Below are 16,228 nucleotides of genomic sequence, written 5' to 3' on the forward strand. Positions count from 1 at the left end.
ATATTTAAGTCACTATCCATTGAGATTACTTGTCCATGTCAGTATTAGCCATACAGTTTATTGAGGGTCAATGTATTGGCTGTGGGCAGTGGTAGCGGTACCACATTATTAAACTACTCTGTTGCAAGTAACAGTCCTGCATTCAATGTCTTATGTAAGTAAAATTAGGCAAGTGTTAACAGAAACATGTACTTGAAATTAAATGAAAATAAATAAAAAACATATCAAAAGTCAAAGTACTCGTTGTGCTGCAGAGTGATCGTCTCAGAACCGAAGTACTCTCATCTCGCTAGCTTTTTTGACATACTGCGTAACAGATGACGTGACGTTAGGTCCGCGTAGCAGGTCTTTGCAGATAAGGTCAACTTTTATGAACTGTAAAATGCTCACTATAATATGCAAAAAGTTAGGAACCGATAAGCAGGATCGAAATGCATGTGTCTTAACAAAACAACGATTCTTGGAAATTGGTAACAGTTCCAACCAGTTCTTGATACCCTACTGTAGAGAGATATGCACAATTCAAATAATCATTGGTGGTGGTTAGACCCAGAGGTCTACTAGGGTGGTATCATATCCACAGGGTTGAAGAGGTATTTACTTGCAGTGCGAGTGCCTTCGACTCCTGGGGTATGCTAATGAGATGTGAAGGGGGATAGATGGATGAGAAAGAGCAGCAGAGGATGAAACTCAGGGGATGAGGGCAACATCAGCTGGATGCATCACCTGCTTTCCTTTGTGTGTGTGAGTGTGTGTGGGAAGAGGGTGGGTTAATGTGAGACTTGACTCAGCTGGTGCAGAAAACATTTTTCACCCCCCCATGATCATAGCATAGTCATCAGTCAGCTGATAGGTCAGGGCCCAGTGTCTCACACTTTCCACTCATCATCTGATCAGCATTTCCTGTTTAACTTGCTTACAGTCATCCTGCATAGTAAAATGATATAAAAGTAAGCAATTTTTTGGTGCAATTTTGTTGTTGTTGGACGCTGTTGTCCCAGAAAGCAGTGTGTAGTGGAAACATAAAATTAGTTTTTGCAAATCACTTCCTCATCCCTTTCTCTTTTTTTCCTTACTCACTACCATAATTCTGCCTTTGCGCTCCTCATTCCCACCTAGCCTCTTGCTCACTCTGCATGCTGTATATTGCCTGCATTACTGCAGAGGGAATGGAGCAGAGAGGGCGTCCAGTTTAGGCAAGTGCTCTGACGGCAAAGCTCTGCTGAGGACCGCATACATTAGAAGAGGGCAGGGGAGAGGTGAGGTGAAAAACAGTACCACCACAGGAAGGGAATGTGAGAGAAGAGAATTTGATATATATATGGGTTATGGCTAATGCATGGTACCTGTAGTTTTTCTAGGTGCTCTGGGGCCTCTTACATGATGTACCCGTGAGGTTGGCTGGTTTTAATAATACCCATCACAAGCCTAATGCTCTCGGAGACAGGGGACAGTTCAGTGATTGCATGTATTTTTAGCTCCACCTCAGCAGCCCAACACAGCCGTAGCGGGAAAGACGATGTTTTGAATGAATGAATCGACGCCTCGGTGCACAGCAGAGGACGTCAGCAGTAGCAGCACTACCAGCTGAGAGGAGTACACACACACACAGGCACCACTGAGAAGAGCAGCGCACAGCACAACGAATCACAGATCTGCAGCTAACATGTTGGGCCAACCAGGACAGTCAACCTTACACGTCCCTTACAAGAGGCAGCCAGGGAATCGTGCGACTCACAGGTGTGTATCCCAGCCCCTCTCCCAACGCATATGTGGGATTGTGTTGCTACGTAGCTACTCAGGAGTTTGTCTGCTAAGGCTTTTCAGCAGCTGCAGGAGATAAAGTGCTTCAGATATCATGTTGTTAAGTGTTTGTAAAAAGTATATGTGCAGGCAGGAGAATTTACATGTATGCTGAGAAGTGTCTATCGTCCGTTGTGTTGGCATAGAAGGCAGCTGGCTTTTTTGCTTTTACAAACCTTTGAATTGCCTTTGGGGAGTGCAAATATATCATGTGTAATGATATATGTAATGTCTAATGGAGCAGCCTATACAGGAATAAGGACACAGAGAGGAAGAAAGAGAGAGAGATGCTCACTGCAATGCCTCATGATCACAGGTCACTGACTGCTGTGTTGATGTCAGCAGAACTGTGATAACTCAGGCTGATTATGATGCTGTTCTATGTACATGGTTAATGTGGGATGCTTCCATATGTTAGACTGTAGTGGAGGTTTGATGCAGTCCTCCCCACCTTTCCGTATGCCAGAGATACACTCCTCAAAGGAATGCACTTGTTTACATGAGTTTTCTTTTCAATGATTGGCACAGCTGCTGTTAGTGCCCAGACACACACAGACAGACACACAGAGATATTGTGTATATAGACTCACACATGCAGTGTCACATCCACTGCATATATTACACTTTACCATGCACTTGTGGACTATTAAGTTTTCTTTTTGCTGAAGTTGTATGTTGTTTGCACTCAAGTAACACCACCATGAGCTCTCTAGCCAAAGTGTTATGTTAGCATAGATATAGACATTTCACCCATCAGCATCAGAGTGAACTGAACATGTATGCTGCTGGTCTCCTATACATTATCATGGAATGAAATCCAGGGATTCACCAATACACCTATGGTCATATTTACAGGTATATAAACCTACAGTTTAACAGCTAAGCAATTCTTTGGTTCATTCTGTCATTCTTAATTAGGACGTGACATGGAAACCATTCATAGACCCATGCAAAAAATTTCAAGCTTATTATCATTCTGTCAGGGTCTCGATGTCAGCCACAGCAATAAGGTTACTTAGCCTATTTATCATTCCTGCATGTGCTCCCTCATCGGTCAGCCCTCCTGCTGTGCTCTCAGCCACAGGCAGTAAGGCTGCAAAATTTTAATACAAGCAGCATAGAAGCTGGTTGACTGTTTGGGTCAGCTTTGAATCGATATTATTTTCATGTCAGGATATATACAGTAGCTACATATATAACCTAGCTCATTTTCAACTAACTTTAAAGACTGGGTTTGTCCAGTCTTGCGTGGTGGTCTGTAAATAGATTATCTAATGGTTGAGTTTAGCTTGGTGTGGTTCTACTCAGGGTGCTGGCCAACAACTGATTTGGTGTTTCCAGTCATTTTGAGTACAGCCCGCTCACACCCAGCCCAGCTCATCCTTTCCATTTCATCTCTCGACCGCAGGGTGAAAAGTAGCCGAAAGACACAGTGCTTCACTTAAATGTTTAGCTGATATCAAGGTCATATCTTTGTGCCGCTTTAAATGGCTGGGCCACTTCAGTCTGAAAAATTACACACCTAAAATTAGTGCAAGGGATGGAATACCCATGGAGGGGAGACAGTATCAGAGGAAGGAGATCTCTCCTTAACCTCAAACATTGTGCACATTTCCAGGGAGACATAATACTTCTAAGAATAGACATAGTGATGATACCTAACAGAAGGTTGAGGTATTTGAAAAGGTAGTACATTCTCTGTAAATTAAGACTGTGACCTTTTAAATTCCCCAGACTGTGATTTAGATCAGCTTCTGTGAGTGAGATAGAAATTCTAGGTAAGGGACTGTTCTGGTAAAATTATGCTGGCCAGTTAAGAGTTTTAGAGCTGTGCACCAGATGTGGCCTACCTTCCTCCACTGATGCCTGACTTAATAAGCCTCCCAAGTCTCTACAAGCTCCCCCCACACTCTCAGGATACAGAGATCTAAAAATAGCCCCTAAATTCAGTTACCCTCTGCCAGTCATGTGGAACCTCATCTAATTAATTTAATCCATCTGTTTAATTTGCGTGATAAAATGATAATGCGATAGCCTGCTTGCTTTAGCAACCATGAGGGACAGATGGGAGTGCGCTTTAAATTATTAGAGCTGTTTTTATCATATATTTTATATTCTAACAATGTGTATTGTGTTAAAATAAGGTGATCAGGTATTTTATATCACTTCTGTATTGGAAAAAATGGTATTCATGTGTTCTGCCTGAGTAGGGGAATACCAGTGATTAAATAGACAATTTAGAGGAAACAGACTGTGAGAGAAACCTGCGGTGCTTTGATAACTTTCTGTACAAAAAAAACGTGGAGCCCTCTATACTGCTACTATACGTCATAATATAACAAGACAATGACATTAAACAAATCAGTTTGCATCCTACTATAGATAAGCATTTGTGTTTTTTGGGCCACTGGGGCCGCCACATGTGGTGCCTGCGTATTATTCATTGCCACTGAGCATTGCAGTCATGGAGTAGCTGTGTTGCCTTAACCCTGTGTATCACTGTAACAAAGCTCCCCAGTGGGAGTGTGTTCAGTGGCTGCCTTTGCACTGTGGTGTGTGTCTGCTCAGATTCTGTAATGAGAACTGCAGGAGAGAGGTCCAAGCTTGGAGCCAGACCGGACACAGTTAGCTCCAAGCAGAGAACAGACATCACACACACACACACACAAAAAGAGCTGACTCAGGCTGTTTGTCCTGCAAAGAAGGGATTATGAGTGGAAGAGAAGGTAGTTGCCAATCTTGATGAGAAGTCAAAAACGTCTTTGTTTTCCTCAGCTGATAACATATTAAAGATGTGATAGACACTGTACACACTGAAGCAAACACTGTTGCAAAGACAGGCCTGATGCAGTAAAATGTGCTGCGTTAAGCTTTCACACCCTCAGGGCCAACATTCTCTGCAGCAAAATTTACCAGACTAATCAAATTTCTCTCATCCAGTAGCTGTTGTATTTTGCTTAAATGTGATGACTTTATCGTTTACCACTGTAGCAAATCCTAAAGAATAATGTAATGTAATCAAGGGTCTGAACAATAGATTTGTCTCTTAGTACGCTTTACAGCTCATTTTACAGCAGTTGGATAATTTGATACATTCCTCAACTGTCATCTTGCTAACAAAAGCTCCCCAATGTTAAAACAAATCTTTGATTTTTTTGTGTGTGTGCCTTCTTATATGTGTGTGGCGGATGAGGGTTGGGGGTAGGAGGATGATATTTAGTGGTGGGATGCCATAATAATGCCTCTGACATGATTGTGTAAAGGATTTAGACATGTTTCACAGCATGAGGGATAGCTGAATCCGATTGTTGGAGGATCCAGTGGCACTTCCTCTGCCCCTGTGCTTTTGGACAAAAGCACTGTCACGTGACATGGCTTTCATGCAATTGTATTGGAAAACAGGGATTACCCTGATTCAGATAATGTAATCCTTAAGGATATAATAAAATTCAAATATGCCTGTTTTTCTACATTACAAGAAGAATATGGTAAAAGAGATGACAGCATGAAAACATGGTATCTTAACATACTTTCAGGACTTGGGATGGACGTTTCCTATTTGTTATTATATAAATGTATTATATAATGATATAATTTCATTATATTTAAAGAAGAGGTAGATGACAACAGTTGTATTTGATCTTATTAAGCATAGTTACCCCGACATCCAGCTCTTACAGAGGTGTTTTCCCAAGAGATCTGTGGGCCGGCTCCCATTAGACAACTTACTTGCTACTTTGCAACTCACACCTTCCTGTGCCATTCTACTCACAAATGTCATCAAAGCTATCTACCTAGCTACCTACACACACTAGTCACTTACTTAGTTAGTGACTAGCTAGTTGTATGGTTTCTTGTTCAAGCATTCAGAGTAGCCATCTCAACAATTCTCTGCATTTTTTTTGCCATGCTTGTCTGTTACAATTTTTTTTGTGATGTTTGATTTATTTTTGATGTTGCAGGATTATGGGGATCAGAGATCAGATAGATAATCTGAACATGGACATATGCAATTTGTGCCTGTGGTTGTGTGTGTGTGTGTGTGTGTGTGTGTGTGTGTGTGTGTGCTCAGGGCTCAGGGGAATGTGTATGACAGATTGCCTAACTTTGGCTGAATCAAGACATGCGGCAGATCTTTCATTTGGTACTGTAAAACCTCAGGGAGCAGGCAGCTCTTTTGACAAGGAAAAATGCTTGGAGTTAGTCTTGCAAATGATAACTGCTGCTGCATGGGACTTGCATTGACAACCTGCAGGTAGGCTATCATTGTTTTGATAGACTTTACATTCTATGTTGTCCTGTTACATACATATGTACATACTGTTGTATGTGTTTTCGATTGATAGGGAATCAATTGGGAAGGTGCACATGGCTACCTTATGTATTGATGCATAGTCATAGTCAGCCCCGAGCCTCAAAGCGCTTTGGAGGCTCATTTGTGCCATCAGCCATCAGGCTTCACAGCACCAAACTGACAGATTTGTGCCTGATTATATCTGAGACATTTATCTGGTTGTAAATGTTTGTAAATAATTATTATTGATTGTAAAGTGTAAATAGAGTGTTGATAGTTCTAAAAAACTGCATCTGTTCTTTTATATCCCTTTGTGCTGCTGTGTTGACCAAAATTTTCCCCACGGGGGATTAATAAAGATATATCTTATCTTATCTTATCTAGTGAAAAATACTAACTCACAGATGTAAGCCATTCTGCTGCACAATGCTGATACCTTGAAGTGAGGGCCCTTGTCTCGGTCTGCTCTTTTATTAAATGGCCTTATGAATAGTGACTAGAAGGATTATTGTCTTTGATCAGAAAACAAAAGCTGACTATATGTTTCTTGACTTTTGTTTTGTAACTCTGGATTCTGGACGTTTTTACTTTTCTAATGAGCGCTGATTTTTTGTGTTATTCTGAAGCACAACAAAATCTGGCAAAATATTGGCTTGATCTTTGGTTTTCCAGTTGATAGACAGTCTTGCTGTGTTATAGTGCTTTGCTATTCTTGAATGCTGTGTTTTTTGATGGATGGTAGATTAGATGGAAATATGGGGTGTGTACAGGATGTCTAAGACCTGGGAGGAATTAAGTCTTTCTGTTGCTATTATGTCTATCTGTTTTGGTTCATAAGTTACTCAGATGTGAGCTATATAATATATATGTGTATAAGGACAATGAGGCTGAGAAGGAGTGGGGGACCCAACATCTCTTTATCTTGTCTGATTCTTTCTTGGTTATTGTTCAGAACTTCAAGCTCTCTGATATTCTTATGCTGACAGTGTGATGATCATTTTGCTGGTTAAGCCTCCTACACATGGGTGGAGCTCCCTGAAGGGATTCAAGGGTGAGTCGGTCAAATTCAAACGAATTACTACTTAAGTCTCTGTCTTGGGGATGTAATAAAAGTTTAATGAGTTACCACCATTTCACACTATGAGGTGGTCTTCATTGGTTAAGTTTTATTAAAAATAGAACAGACTGGTTTTCGATATTGGTGGTTTGGTTGCCTTGTTATCTGTCATTATTTTACATTAAGATTGCACTTATTCACTACTACAGTGCTTTAAGATTTTGCTGTGCTCTGTTGTTACTGTACAGTAAGGTCTCTTGATGGTTTTGTTTTGTTTAGCTACAGATGACAGCAGTGTCAACAAGGCTTGCAACACAACATTCCCACTGGTCTGTCTTGCTTGGAGCTTGCAATTTCCAAGCCCTCCGCCTATCTCCTTCCTGATTTTCAGCTTTAACATTCCCCCGCACTTCACATCCTCTTCTGTCCTACATTGCACAGCTGAGTGATTAGCTATGTTTGGCTTTGAAATCTGGGTTGGACTTTGCTGCTGAGATACAGCATGCAGCACTCAAGCAGATGCTCCAGTTCAGTAACCACATGCAAAAGTGTCCAGTCTCAGGTTGTGAAAGAAAAAAATTTGATCTTCTTTGCCAGTTTAGATATAATAAAATATATTTAATTATATTTGTTTTAATGATTTTGAGTAGATTTGAAAGGGTAATGAGCAGTCTCAGACCTTAGTAGACTAGACCGGAACATAATTACATGGATTTGATTACATTAATTCTATTTAGCGACCATTGCTGATCATCCAGCCAGCTTTGATTGCTGGCAGTTGCTCTCCATGCTTCATTCTCATCAGTTTCCCTCAGTATGTGTTCCTATTTGAGAGACCGAGTCAGTCGAGATCTCCTTCATCAGGACTGGCAACCTTTTACCTGACCTGGAATCATATGCTTGGACCCAGATCTCAATCTGCTTTCCAAGCCGACTAGCATGCCTCTCAGAAAGCAACCGCTTGCTTGCTGATTCTTGTCTGCTGCAAAGGTCAGATAGTAGAGCTGGGCTAGAACCTTCTGTTCAGTGGTGGTGTGTCCTGATAAGTCATATGCTATCAGCTAAGCATATTTGCTGACAAAGTGCTACTACAGTAAATATTCTTGACAACTGATGAGAAACGCGTGCTTTAGGTGTGCTAAGTGTGTGAAATGTTCCCATTTTTGCAGAAGACAAAGACGAAGATTTCAAATAAGAAACCGCATACTCCCACAGCACACAGTATTTCCAGTTTGCATGCTTTTTTTCAGCAGACTAAAACTATCGGTGAATCCTGTGCTGCTTTGCTACAGCACAGTTACAATGCTCATGCTTTGCTCTGGCAATGTGTAGTAGCAGTAGCAGTACTGTAGCCTAACAGATCCTGTTTGGACAGTAACAAAGTGCTGATACGTTGTTTTCACTTTGCGGTGATGATCAAACTATGCTTCATCTTTCATGGTCAAATTCCATAGTGTCAGCCACTTATTTACGTCTCCTTCTGACCTATAGTGGTTGAAAGCCATGCATAGCACCCATGGAGCCTCTGGAGAATGGAGACAAGTTCTTTAGCTCATCTGAGACCTTTGATCATAAAGCTTGACTCTCTGAGGCAGAGGTGTGTCTGTATGTTTGTGTGTGTGTGTGTGTGTGTGTGTGTGTGTGTGTGTGTGTGTGTGTGTGTGTGTGTCAGTGAATGGAAAAGTGCCTTTGAACCTCCCCTGCTGATCGGATGATCACAGCGGGGTAAGGACTGTGGAGAGAGAAGAGATATTGGCTATTGAAGATTTGATTTGTTTTCGTTTGTCAGCTTATCACTTTTTCAGATGATCTGTTTATAAGAAAATGTGCTGTCATTAGATGATAACATCCATGTACAAGGGCTACAATTGACAGAATCCCCCGATGTCCCTGATGTGCCTTGCAGACTGTCCGTCATCTCAGTTAACACAGGTATGTGATGCTTTTGCTGATTGTTAGCTTTTGTCATGGTAAGAAATAATTTGCTTTGGGAAATCTTCTTTCCTTGTCCATAAGATTTTTATGTAATACATCAGTTTATATCAAATTAATTCCAAATGCAGCGCTGCATTACAGACTAGAACAGAGAATAAAGAGTATCCCACTCACCCTTACTTAGAACTTTTAGATTTGCCCTTTGTCAGGTTTGTAAACATCCACCATGGATGTTGGCGCAGTGGATAAGACACATGCCTTTCAGGTTTGATTCCCATTGTGACACATCCACCAGTTTCCCTAAGCACTGGAGCACTTGCTCCAGAGCCATAGGGTCACAAACTTTGCTTTCTATTGAGTTTTATGATCTTATTTCTCTTTGACCAGAAACAGTAAGTTGTTCAAAAGTTGCTTTATTTAAACATTAAATAAAGCACTGTTAAGTATACCAAACAATTTGTCTACTTCGCGTATGCGCTTCCTGAGAAGCTGCCACTAATGGTTGGTTTCTAAAAACTAAACCTATTAATAGGTTGGGTATGCACACTAATAAATAAAAGGACATTTAGTAACGCCTGGGTTGAAAACCAGTGAAGCTGTCCTTTAGAATTATACCTAATTTTAAATTCGATTAAGCGTGCAGCAGTATCAAACAGCTCATAGCCTTTTTTTCCCAGCACGCATTCCTGCAGAACACACTCATACATTGGCACACTTCTGGCTATTCTTGTTAGCACAAATGAAGAGACGAAATAAAGACTCCTGGTTGCTCTTGGTCATCATTATTCAGTGAGTAAGGTGCAAGATAAATCTGTGATATTAAATATTGACCTAAAGCTGCAGGGAACCTTCATTGATTTATTCATTGTGTGATGCTCGCACCAGAAAACTTCCCAACTTTTTTCTTTGTCGCAGCATATCCCTGTTGCTATCGATGTCTAAGATAAGTGCCTTTGGAAGTAATTTTATTGTCATGGTCGGAGGCATTATAAAACTCCAATTTATTTGATCACTCTTTATAAATATTTATCAGTCAGCTAAATTTGTGCCAATGGGGCAAAGGAAGTGCTGATGTGCTCACAGTCCTGAAGGTATCCATCTCTCGCTAAGGCAATTTTCTCTCCTGCTGCAGGCAGGTTATAACAAGTTTATAACAGTGCAACCAAGAGCTAACCTTCTTGTGCACATGATATTAATATGGGTTATTGGCTCAGTTTGTCTTTTTTTGCTACCCCCAGAGAGTTTGGAAAATATAAGTTCCAATTGAAAAGGCATGAAATGAGATGGAACTTAAGAGCAACACCTATTTTTGGCAGAAGATTTTAGTTCCCTGATTAGGATTCAGGATATCAAGATTTTCACCTAGGGTTTCATTTCAGAGTTAGTTTCTCTGCATGGAGAGTAGTGTTTCCTTGCATCCTAATTCCTTATTATTGGCCCAACACGAGTCTTTCTTGCATTCACTGCAGTGCAATTAGCTGTTGCCTTGCTTATGTTTTTGAAAATCGTGGCCTAAAGGACCATTGTGACAGCAATGAAATGTGCTGTGTCAGAACAGTGTGTGTGTTGAATATTAAGAAGGGGACAACTCTTTCAATTTCTGCCAAACCCTCTGTCTGACAGGGTTACTACAGACACTGGCAAGTCCTTGCACCTGTTTCTGCTCTCCATTGGGCCTGTTTGAGCCTGTCTTTGCCACTCTTTGCCCAATGCTGTTTGAGTGCTTTGCTACCGGCTCCACAAAAGCAGAGCTTAGACTAGCATTTTGCTGTTCCATTGATGCTATTTTAGATGACTGTACATGCAACTGTAGCACATCTGTTCTTTTGTTGTAAGGTTGTAATAACTTTCTCATACTGTCATCTCAGCTTGGAATTTCTGCAGTTGAATACATTGATACATTGAAGATGATGATGATGATAGTAGTGAATGAGTGCAATGAGAGGAAAGGGCCAGCCAGTCAGTGTGAAATGTGTTTGGTCGGCTTCCCTCATTTCCACACTGAGTGACAGTGGAATTTCCCAGTAACTCTGTCTAGATAATTTCTTCACAAATGTCTGGTAAATGAAGCTGAGCGAGGCTGCTGCAGTGCTCTGCTATGAATTTGATAAAGGTCAGTCAACATGTGCAAATCCTGCTGCTGAATGCTTATCTCCTTAATGGCTCCCTGTGTCTAGATACTGTGCACAAACCATTGTTAATAAGGCTTGATTAATTTTGCCTGCTAGGCCTCGGATGCTACAGGGTGTTTCTAGACGCCCATGATAGCTCTCTCTCACCTTATAATGTCCTGTCACACATTCCCACTGCCTGGGCAGGGTTGTCATACACACAGAAATGACATTACAGAGTTCAGTATAGGTTCATGGCACCTCATTTGACCTCTCGTGTTCATATCTGTAGCCCCTCTCTGATTTGTTTTTGTCTTATTTTTTGGATTCTGCTGAAGCATATCATGTGTGTGCACTGATATTAATGTTACAGCTGATTGAACTGGTCTGGAAATAAAGTAAGCAGCCCAGCTGAAATTTTCTCTGGTGATTAGTTACACAACATTGATTTGACTTTTACTTCATTCAGAGCTACAATGTCAAGCCAAATGCAGGCTATTATATGACAGCTATTACACCGCACTGGTACAAGTGTTGACTATGTGTTCAGCTGCACAGGCTCACCTTCAATCAGTGGATGCCTTAATCATCAACTCAACCTTGACCGTAATGTTACTTTTAAATAGGGGTATTGATATCACATTAATGACAACATATGTAATCTGACAAAAATAAGAAATGTTCTGCCTTTTCTAATATATACTTTTTTGCAACTAAGTTTGTTGTAGATAGCTGATTATGTATCATATAGTTTGGAGTGTGACCTAGAAATAATTATAGACGTTTCACTGATTACTTAAAATCATTTGTTTAATATCAGCACTTAAAAACTTTTGATATCATTATATATTCTTGGCTCTGCATTATTCTTTCTCCCTCTTGAGTTTTCAGACACCACATTGATGCTGTGATGGTTATTAATAAGGCTATATGGAAGGAGACAAGAGGCTCTTCTTGTCCATGTTGACAGCACTGAAAAGAATTGCTTGCCACAAGAGCTCTTGTGTCTGTGCTTCTCTGTGGGTTGGAACTTGTTTAAGTTGTAGTTTATTACGATGTCTGAATCTTTTTAAAATCAAAGATAAGGGTCACTGAATTAAACTGCTTCTAAATTGAAAATGTGTGGGGGCGAACAACTAGGGGCAAAACAGCAAACTCAGATCTCTGCTTTTTTAGCTTCCCTAATCCTTGGTTGTCAGATCAGATTCAATATTTACCACAGGCCTACTGTATATTGGTACCGCCTGCTCCTCTGGGCTGCATTCCTCAGGATTAGTTTCAACTCCCTCTTAGCATAGGTCACAGGTCAATGTTACTGTTAAACCAGTGCTTCAAAAAGTAGACACAAACGACCCTGAGGTGCCCTTGAAGGGGCCCAAGAAGTTCTGTTTTACAAGTTGCAGTATATTTCCGGATCCTGGTTTAAATACTCTAGTTGATTGTTGTGGTCATTATTTAAGTAGTTGTAAGGATCCAATACACTGACGACTGCACAGAAGATATTTAACTATAGCTGATGTGGATGCTGCAGGTGCGTAAGTGTGTGTATAAGAGACTTCACTGCTCACTGTTTTTTAGGTGAACTTTAAAAGTATACATGAAACACCTAATGTGTATTGTAGAACTATTGTATAGTAACTGAACTGAGTAAAAAAGAGCCGTTTGACATTTTTCTAAAGACTGCATTGATGACCAAGGTACAGTATGTCCACAACACTGGCTACATAACTTACTATTTCCTTGTAAGAGATGATGTTTACCCAGTTAAATTCTGGTAAAGAGGGTGTGAGAGGTGGAGAGAGGGAAGTAGAAAATGGAAAAAGAGGAGGATCTGATAAGCAACTGAGGTATTCCCCTGATGGGAGGGAGTTACATCTCTACCATCCGCCCAGCAAGTGTGGGGTGAGACTGTCAGACAGCGCGCTTGAGCAGGAGGAAGCAGAGATAAAGAGCTCCCCCTCCTGCTTTTGTCCTGCTGGCTCCACTTCACTCTGCTCTTTGCGGATGCCAGCTGCTACCAGAGACCCTCTCTGCATCTTCCACCTGTGCTGATAATGCCGAGAGGGTTTCCATGACCTGCAGCACCGCAGCGAGTCTAGCAGCTGATTCATGATGATTCACTCTCTCACAGCAGGTGAGACTGTCTCCACTGTGTGCATGTTACACAGAGTATAATAAGTAGCAAAGAGAGATCTGTGCTAGTAGTGGGTACAGTTTTGGGAATTTTCTTTCTTCCCATTGGGATTTTTGTTTTCTAAAGGGGTGGTGTTAATAGATACAGGAGTTGAGGCTATAAGCGGATGGTGTATTGCCTGTCTTTGATGTGTGTTTCTATTGGTGTGAGAGAGAGAGAGAGAGAGAGAGAGAGAGAGAGAGAGAGAGGGAGTAGAGAGGTGTTCAAACCACAGCCGTGCCCCAGCCGGCCCTGCTGCCAAGACTTAGCCCTTGTGTTGGATAGGGATTTCTTTGAGCCTCTTGTTTTGCTGAAAAAAATTGGTATGGCATGCCAGGACTGAACTGTGTACTCCAGTTGTTGCAGCATTGAGAGAGAGAGGGCTGCTTTGAGCTGCAGTGCTGCTGATTTTCAAACCTTTCTCAGGAGTAGCTTTGGCTGAAATCAAAACCAGGTTGCCATTACATTCTCAGGTTACTCACTTTTCACGGTTTGCCTACTTTACATCAAACTCATCTCAGTTTAAAATCCTTAATGTGCTTCTGTAAGGGTCTATAAGGATAAAGTTTTAACTGGTAAAATGGTGAACTGGTATTTTTACTTTATATATGGTACTTTGTAACCAAGAGCCACCTCTTTTCTCAGCTAGGATTGAGCTCAGCCTTGTTTACATTGTCGTAACATTTCTACTGTAGACTGCTACATCGAGAAAAGACCCCGTGAGGCTCTCTGCAAGGAGAGATGTCATTCTTTCTTGTCTTTATCTGGCCTGGTGGAAGCAGAAACTCTACTTGACCTGATGGTTAGTGTTTTGGGGCCCTGTAACGTGCCAATGGTATAAGACAGTGCCTGTTTTTGGAATGAACATTTCCCCGACCCTTGATCGGTGTCTAACACTGAACGTCCTTTAGGATAAGTACTGTACAGTGACACAACATATCTCTAGTGTAGAAATGTTTTGTTGATTCTTTCATCTTTCAGTCTGTTGAATTATTATGAGCGTATGATACCAATGAACAAATATTTGGTGTCAGTGGTTTCTTTTTCCAATTGTTACATCACAGTATGTGTAGCTGTAGAATAAGAAAATGGAATAATGTAAGGTTTTTGTAATAGAGTGGTAACTTGTTGTATAGTAAGTCACATGGCTATATAATGAAAATAGAAGCTAAATAACCTGAATAACTGAATGCATGTTGGTTTCATTAGATTTATTTGTGCAATAATAAATACTGGAAGCATCTCTTTTATAGGTTGAGATGTAAGTTATAGCTTGGTATTACTGTATCTATGTTTACACCATATCCTCATGGTGTATTTGACTAGTTATTGATTAACATTGCTGTGCTTGTGAATGATTCACTTGAAGATTGACTGCACACAATTCAGTGTGATCTAAATCATCGTTCAAAACCTTGAATAATGTATTATGACAATCCATGTTTTATGCAGACTCACTACACGGTATCATATTCGTGACATTGAATCCTATTAACTACATCTGACTGGCTGTTTCTCCAATACACAGTGTAGAAGGCACTGTGCTACAGCTCATCTGCAGCAGCAGTTCATTTTCCCCTTTGGGACAATATTATCACAAGCATTGATGGAAGCTAGTTTTCTCCAAACAAACAGACCTACTGTGCTGCAGTGTTTATACACAAACTGGGGATGCTGCAAATTCCGTGACAAATAGTTCAGAAGTAATGCGGCTAAAACAAAAGCCTCAAAGAATGCAGATTCCTAATTAACAGGGGATGCTGGTGCAGTGCTGTGTGTGCCCAGTGCAGCTCAGCAAATTATGAGTTGTTACCAGGAACAAGCCTGGCCAAGCCTGTGTGTGTGTGTTTGTGCACAAATATGTCATCAATAGCTGTTTACACGTGTATGTGTAGGTTTTATGTATTGTTTATATTTGATGCCATGTTTTTTGTGTGTGCAGAATCACTCAGCATCATTCCTGTTCCATACGCCCTCTGAACTTTTCTGAAATGTCAGCTCATAAATCTTTCTACCCTGCTCAGTTTGTCTCCCCTCCCTTTGCTGCATGGTGATGCAGTGAGGCACCACTTTCTGTTTGTTTCATTCTGCACATTTATAGTACTGACGTTGTGCAGCTGTCCTTCAGAGGACTCAACCCTTACTGCTGGATATATAGTAATTTCAATACCCTTGGTACACTTTAAGTTAGGACAGTGTAAACATGATATTCGCTATGTGCTTATCTGTACCCATGTGTACGTTTATGAAAAAGCAGCATATGGATTTAGATTCTGCACAGCAGTTTCTTCTGTTGAAGAATAGTACTATAGTTTTTCTGCTGTAATAAATTGTGTATGGTGGTGATGGGAGAAGATAAGAAAGGGTTAGGGCGGATGAAATACAATACTAACAAAAACCAGACTTGAAAGCATAATATTGCAGTTCAGTACATTAACACACTCACTGCATTTTTTTAGCAAGCCTGAATGGGACAAAGACATCTCCTGATTATCTACACCTGAGTAGAGAGAACACACAGGCCTTTGCTTCTAAATATTCGTAATGGCAGAGGAGTTGCCAGTGCTGGAAATTCTTCCATAACATTACATTGCATAGTGTCTCTACAGAACACATGTTTCTGAAGCTCCACATTTTTATATGTGCATACAAAATAAATAAATTGAAAAAGTCTCAGATGCACTAAGGATTAGAAACCCAGCAGCGTCTCAAGGGATGTGTCACATTTTGAAGTGATGATGGATGCCAGCACTGAGTGCCAGTGGCCACTAACTAATCCTAGATAGCTGTACACCTTAAAGTCCCTTGGCAGTAGTGTATAGTGCTTTCTGTATAGTGAAAACTATAGCTAAACA

General features: G+C 40.8%; 1 protein-coding gene across 16 annotated transcripts in view; it reads left to right on the forward strand.

Moving 5' to 3' along the window:
- Positions 1 to 16,228, forward strand: part of plekha7b (pleckstrin homology domain containing, family A member 7b) — a 71,852-nt gene that overhangs the window by 18,774 nt on the left and 36,850 nt on the right. Inside the window, exon 2 of one of the 16 annotated variants that reach the window (XM_046032691.1) lies at positions 1,479 to 1,740. The exons of 12 other annotated variants lie outside the window; for them this stretch is intronic. In XM_046032691.1, the coding sequence (XP_045888647.1) occupies positions 1,667 to 1,740 (74 nt within the window). In that variant the 5' untranslated portion in view covers positions 1,479 to 1,666. Of the gene's footprint in view, positions 1 to 1,478; positions 1,741 to 5,945; positions 6,059 to 8,935; positions 9,087 to 13,162; positions 13,335 to 16,228 lie in introns of those variants that run through there. 3 more of the 16 variants (XM_046032694.1, XM_046032697.1, XM_046032696.1) reach the window with 3 other exon arrangements.

The sequence above is a fragment of the Micropterus dolomieu genome, linkage group LG20 (genome assembly GCF_021292245.1).
Source record: "Micropterus dolomieu isolate WLL.071019.BEF.003 ecotype Adirondacks linkage group LG20, ASM2129224v1, whole genome shotgun sequence".
NCBI classification, from domain to species: domain Eukaryota; kingdom Metazoa; phylum Chordata; class Actinopteri; order Centrarchiformes; family Centrarchidae; genus Micropterus; species Micropterus dolomieu.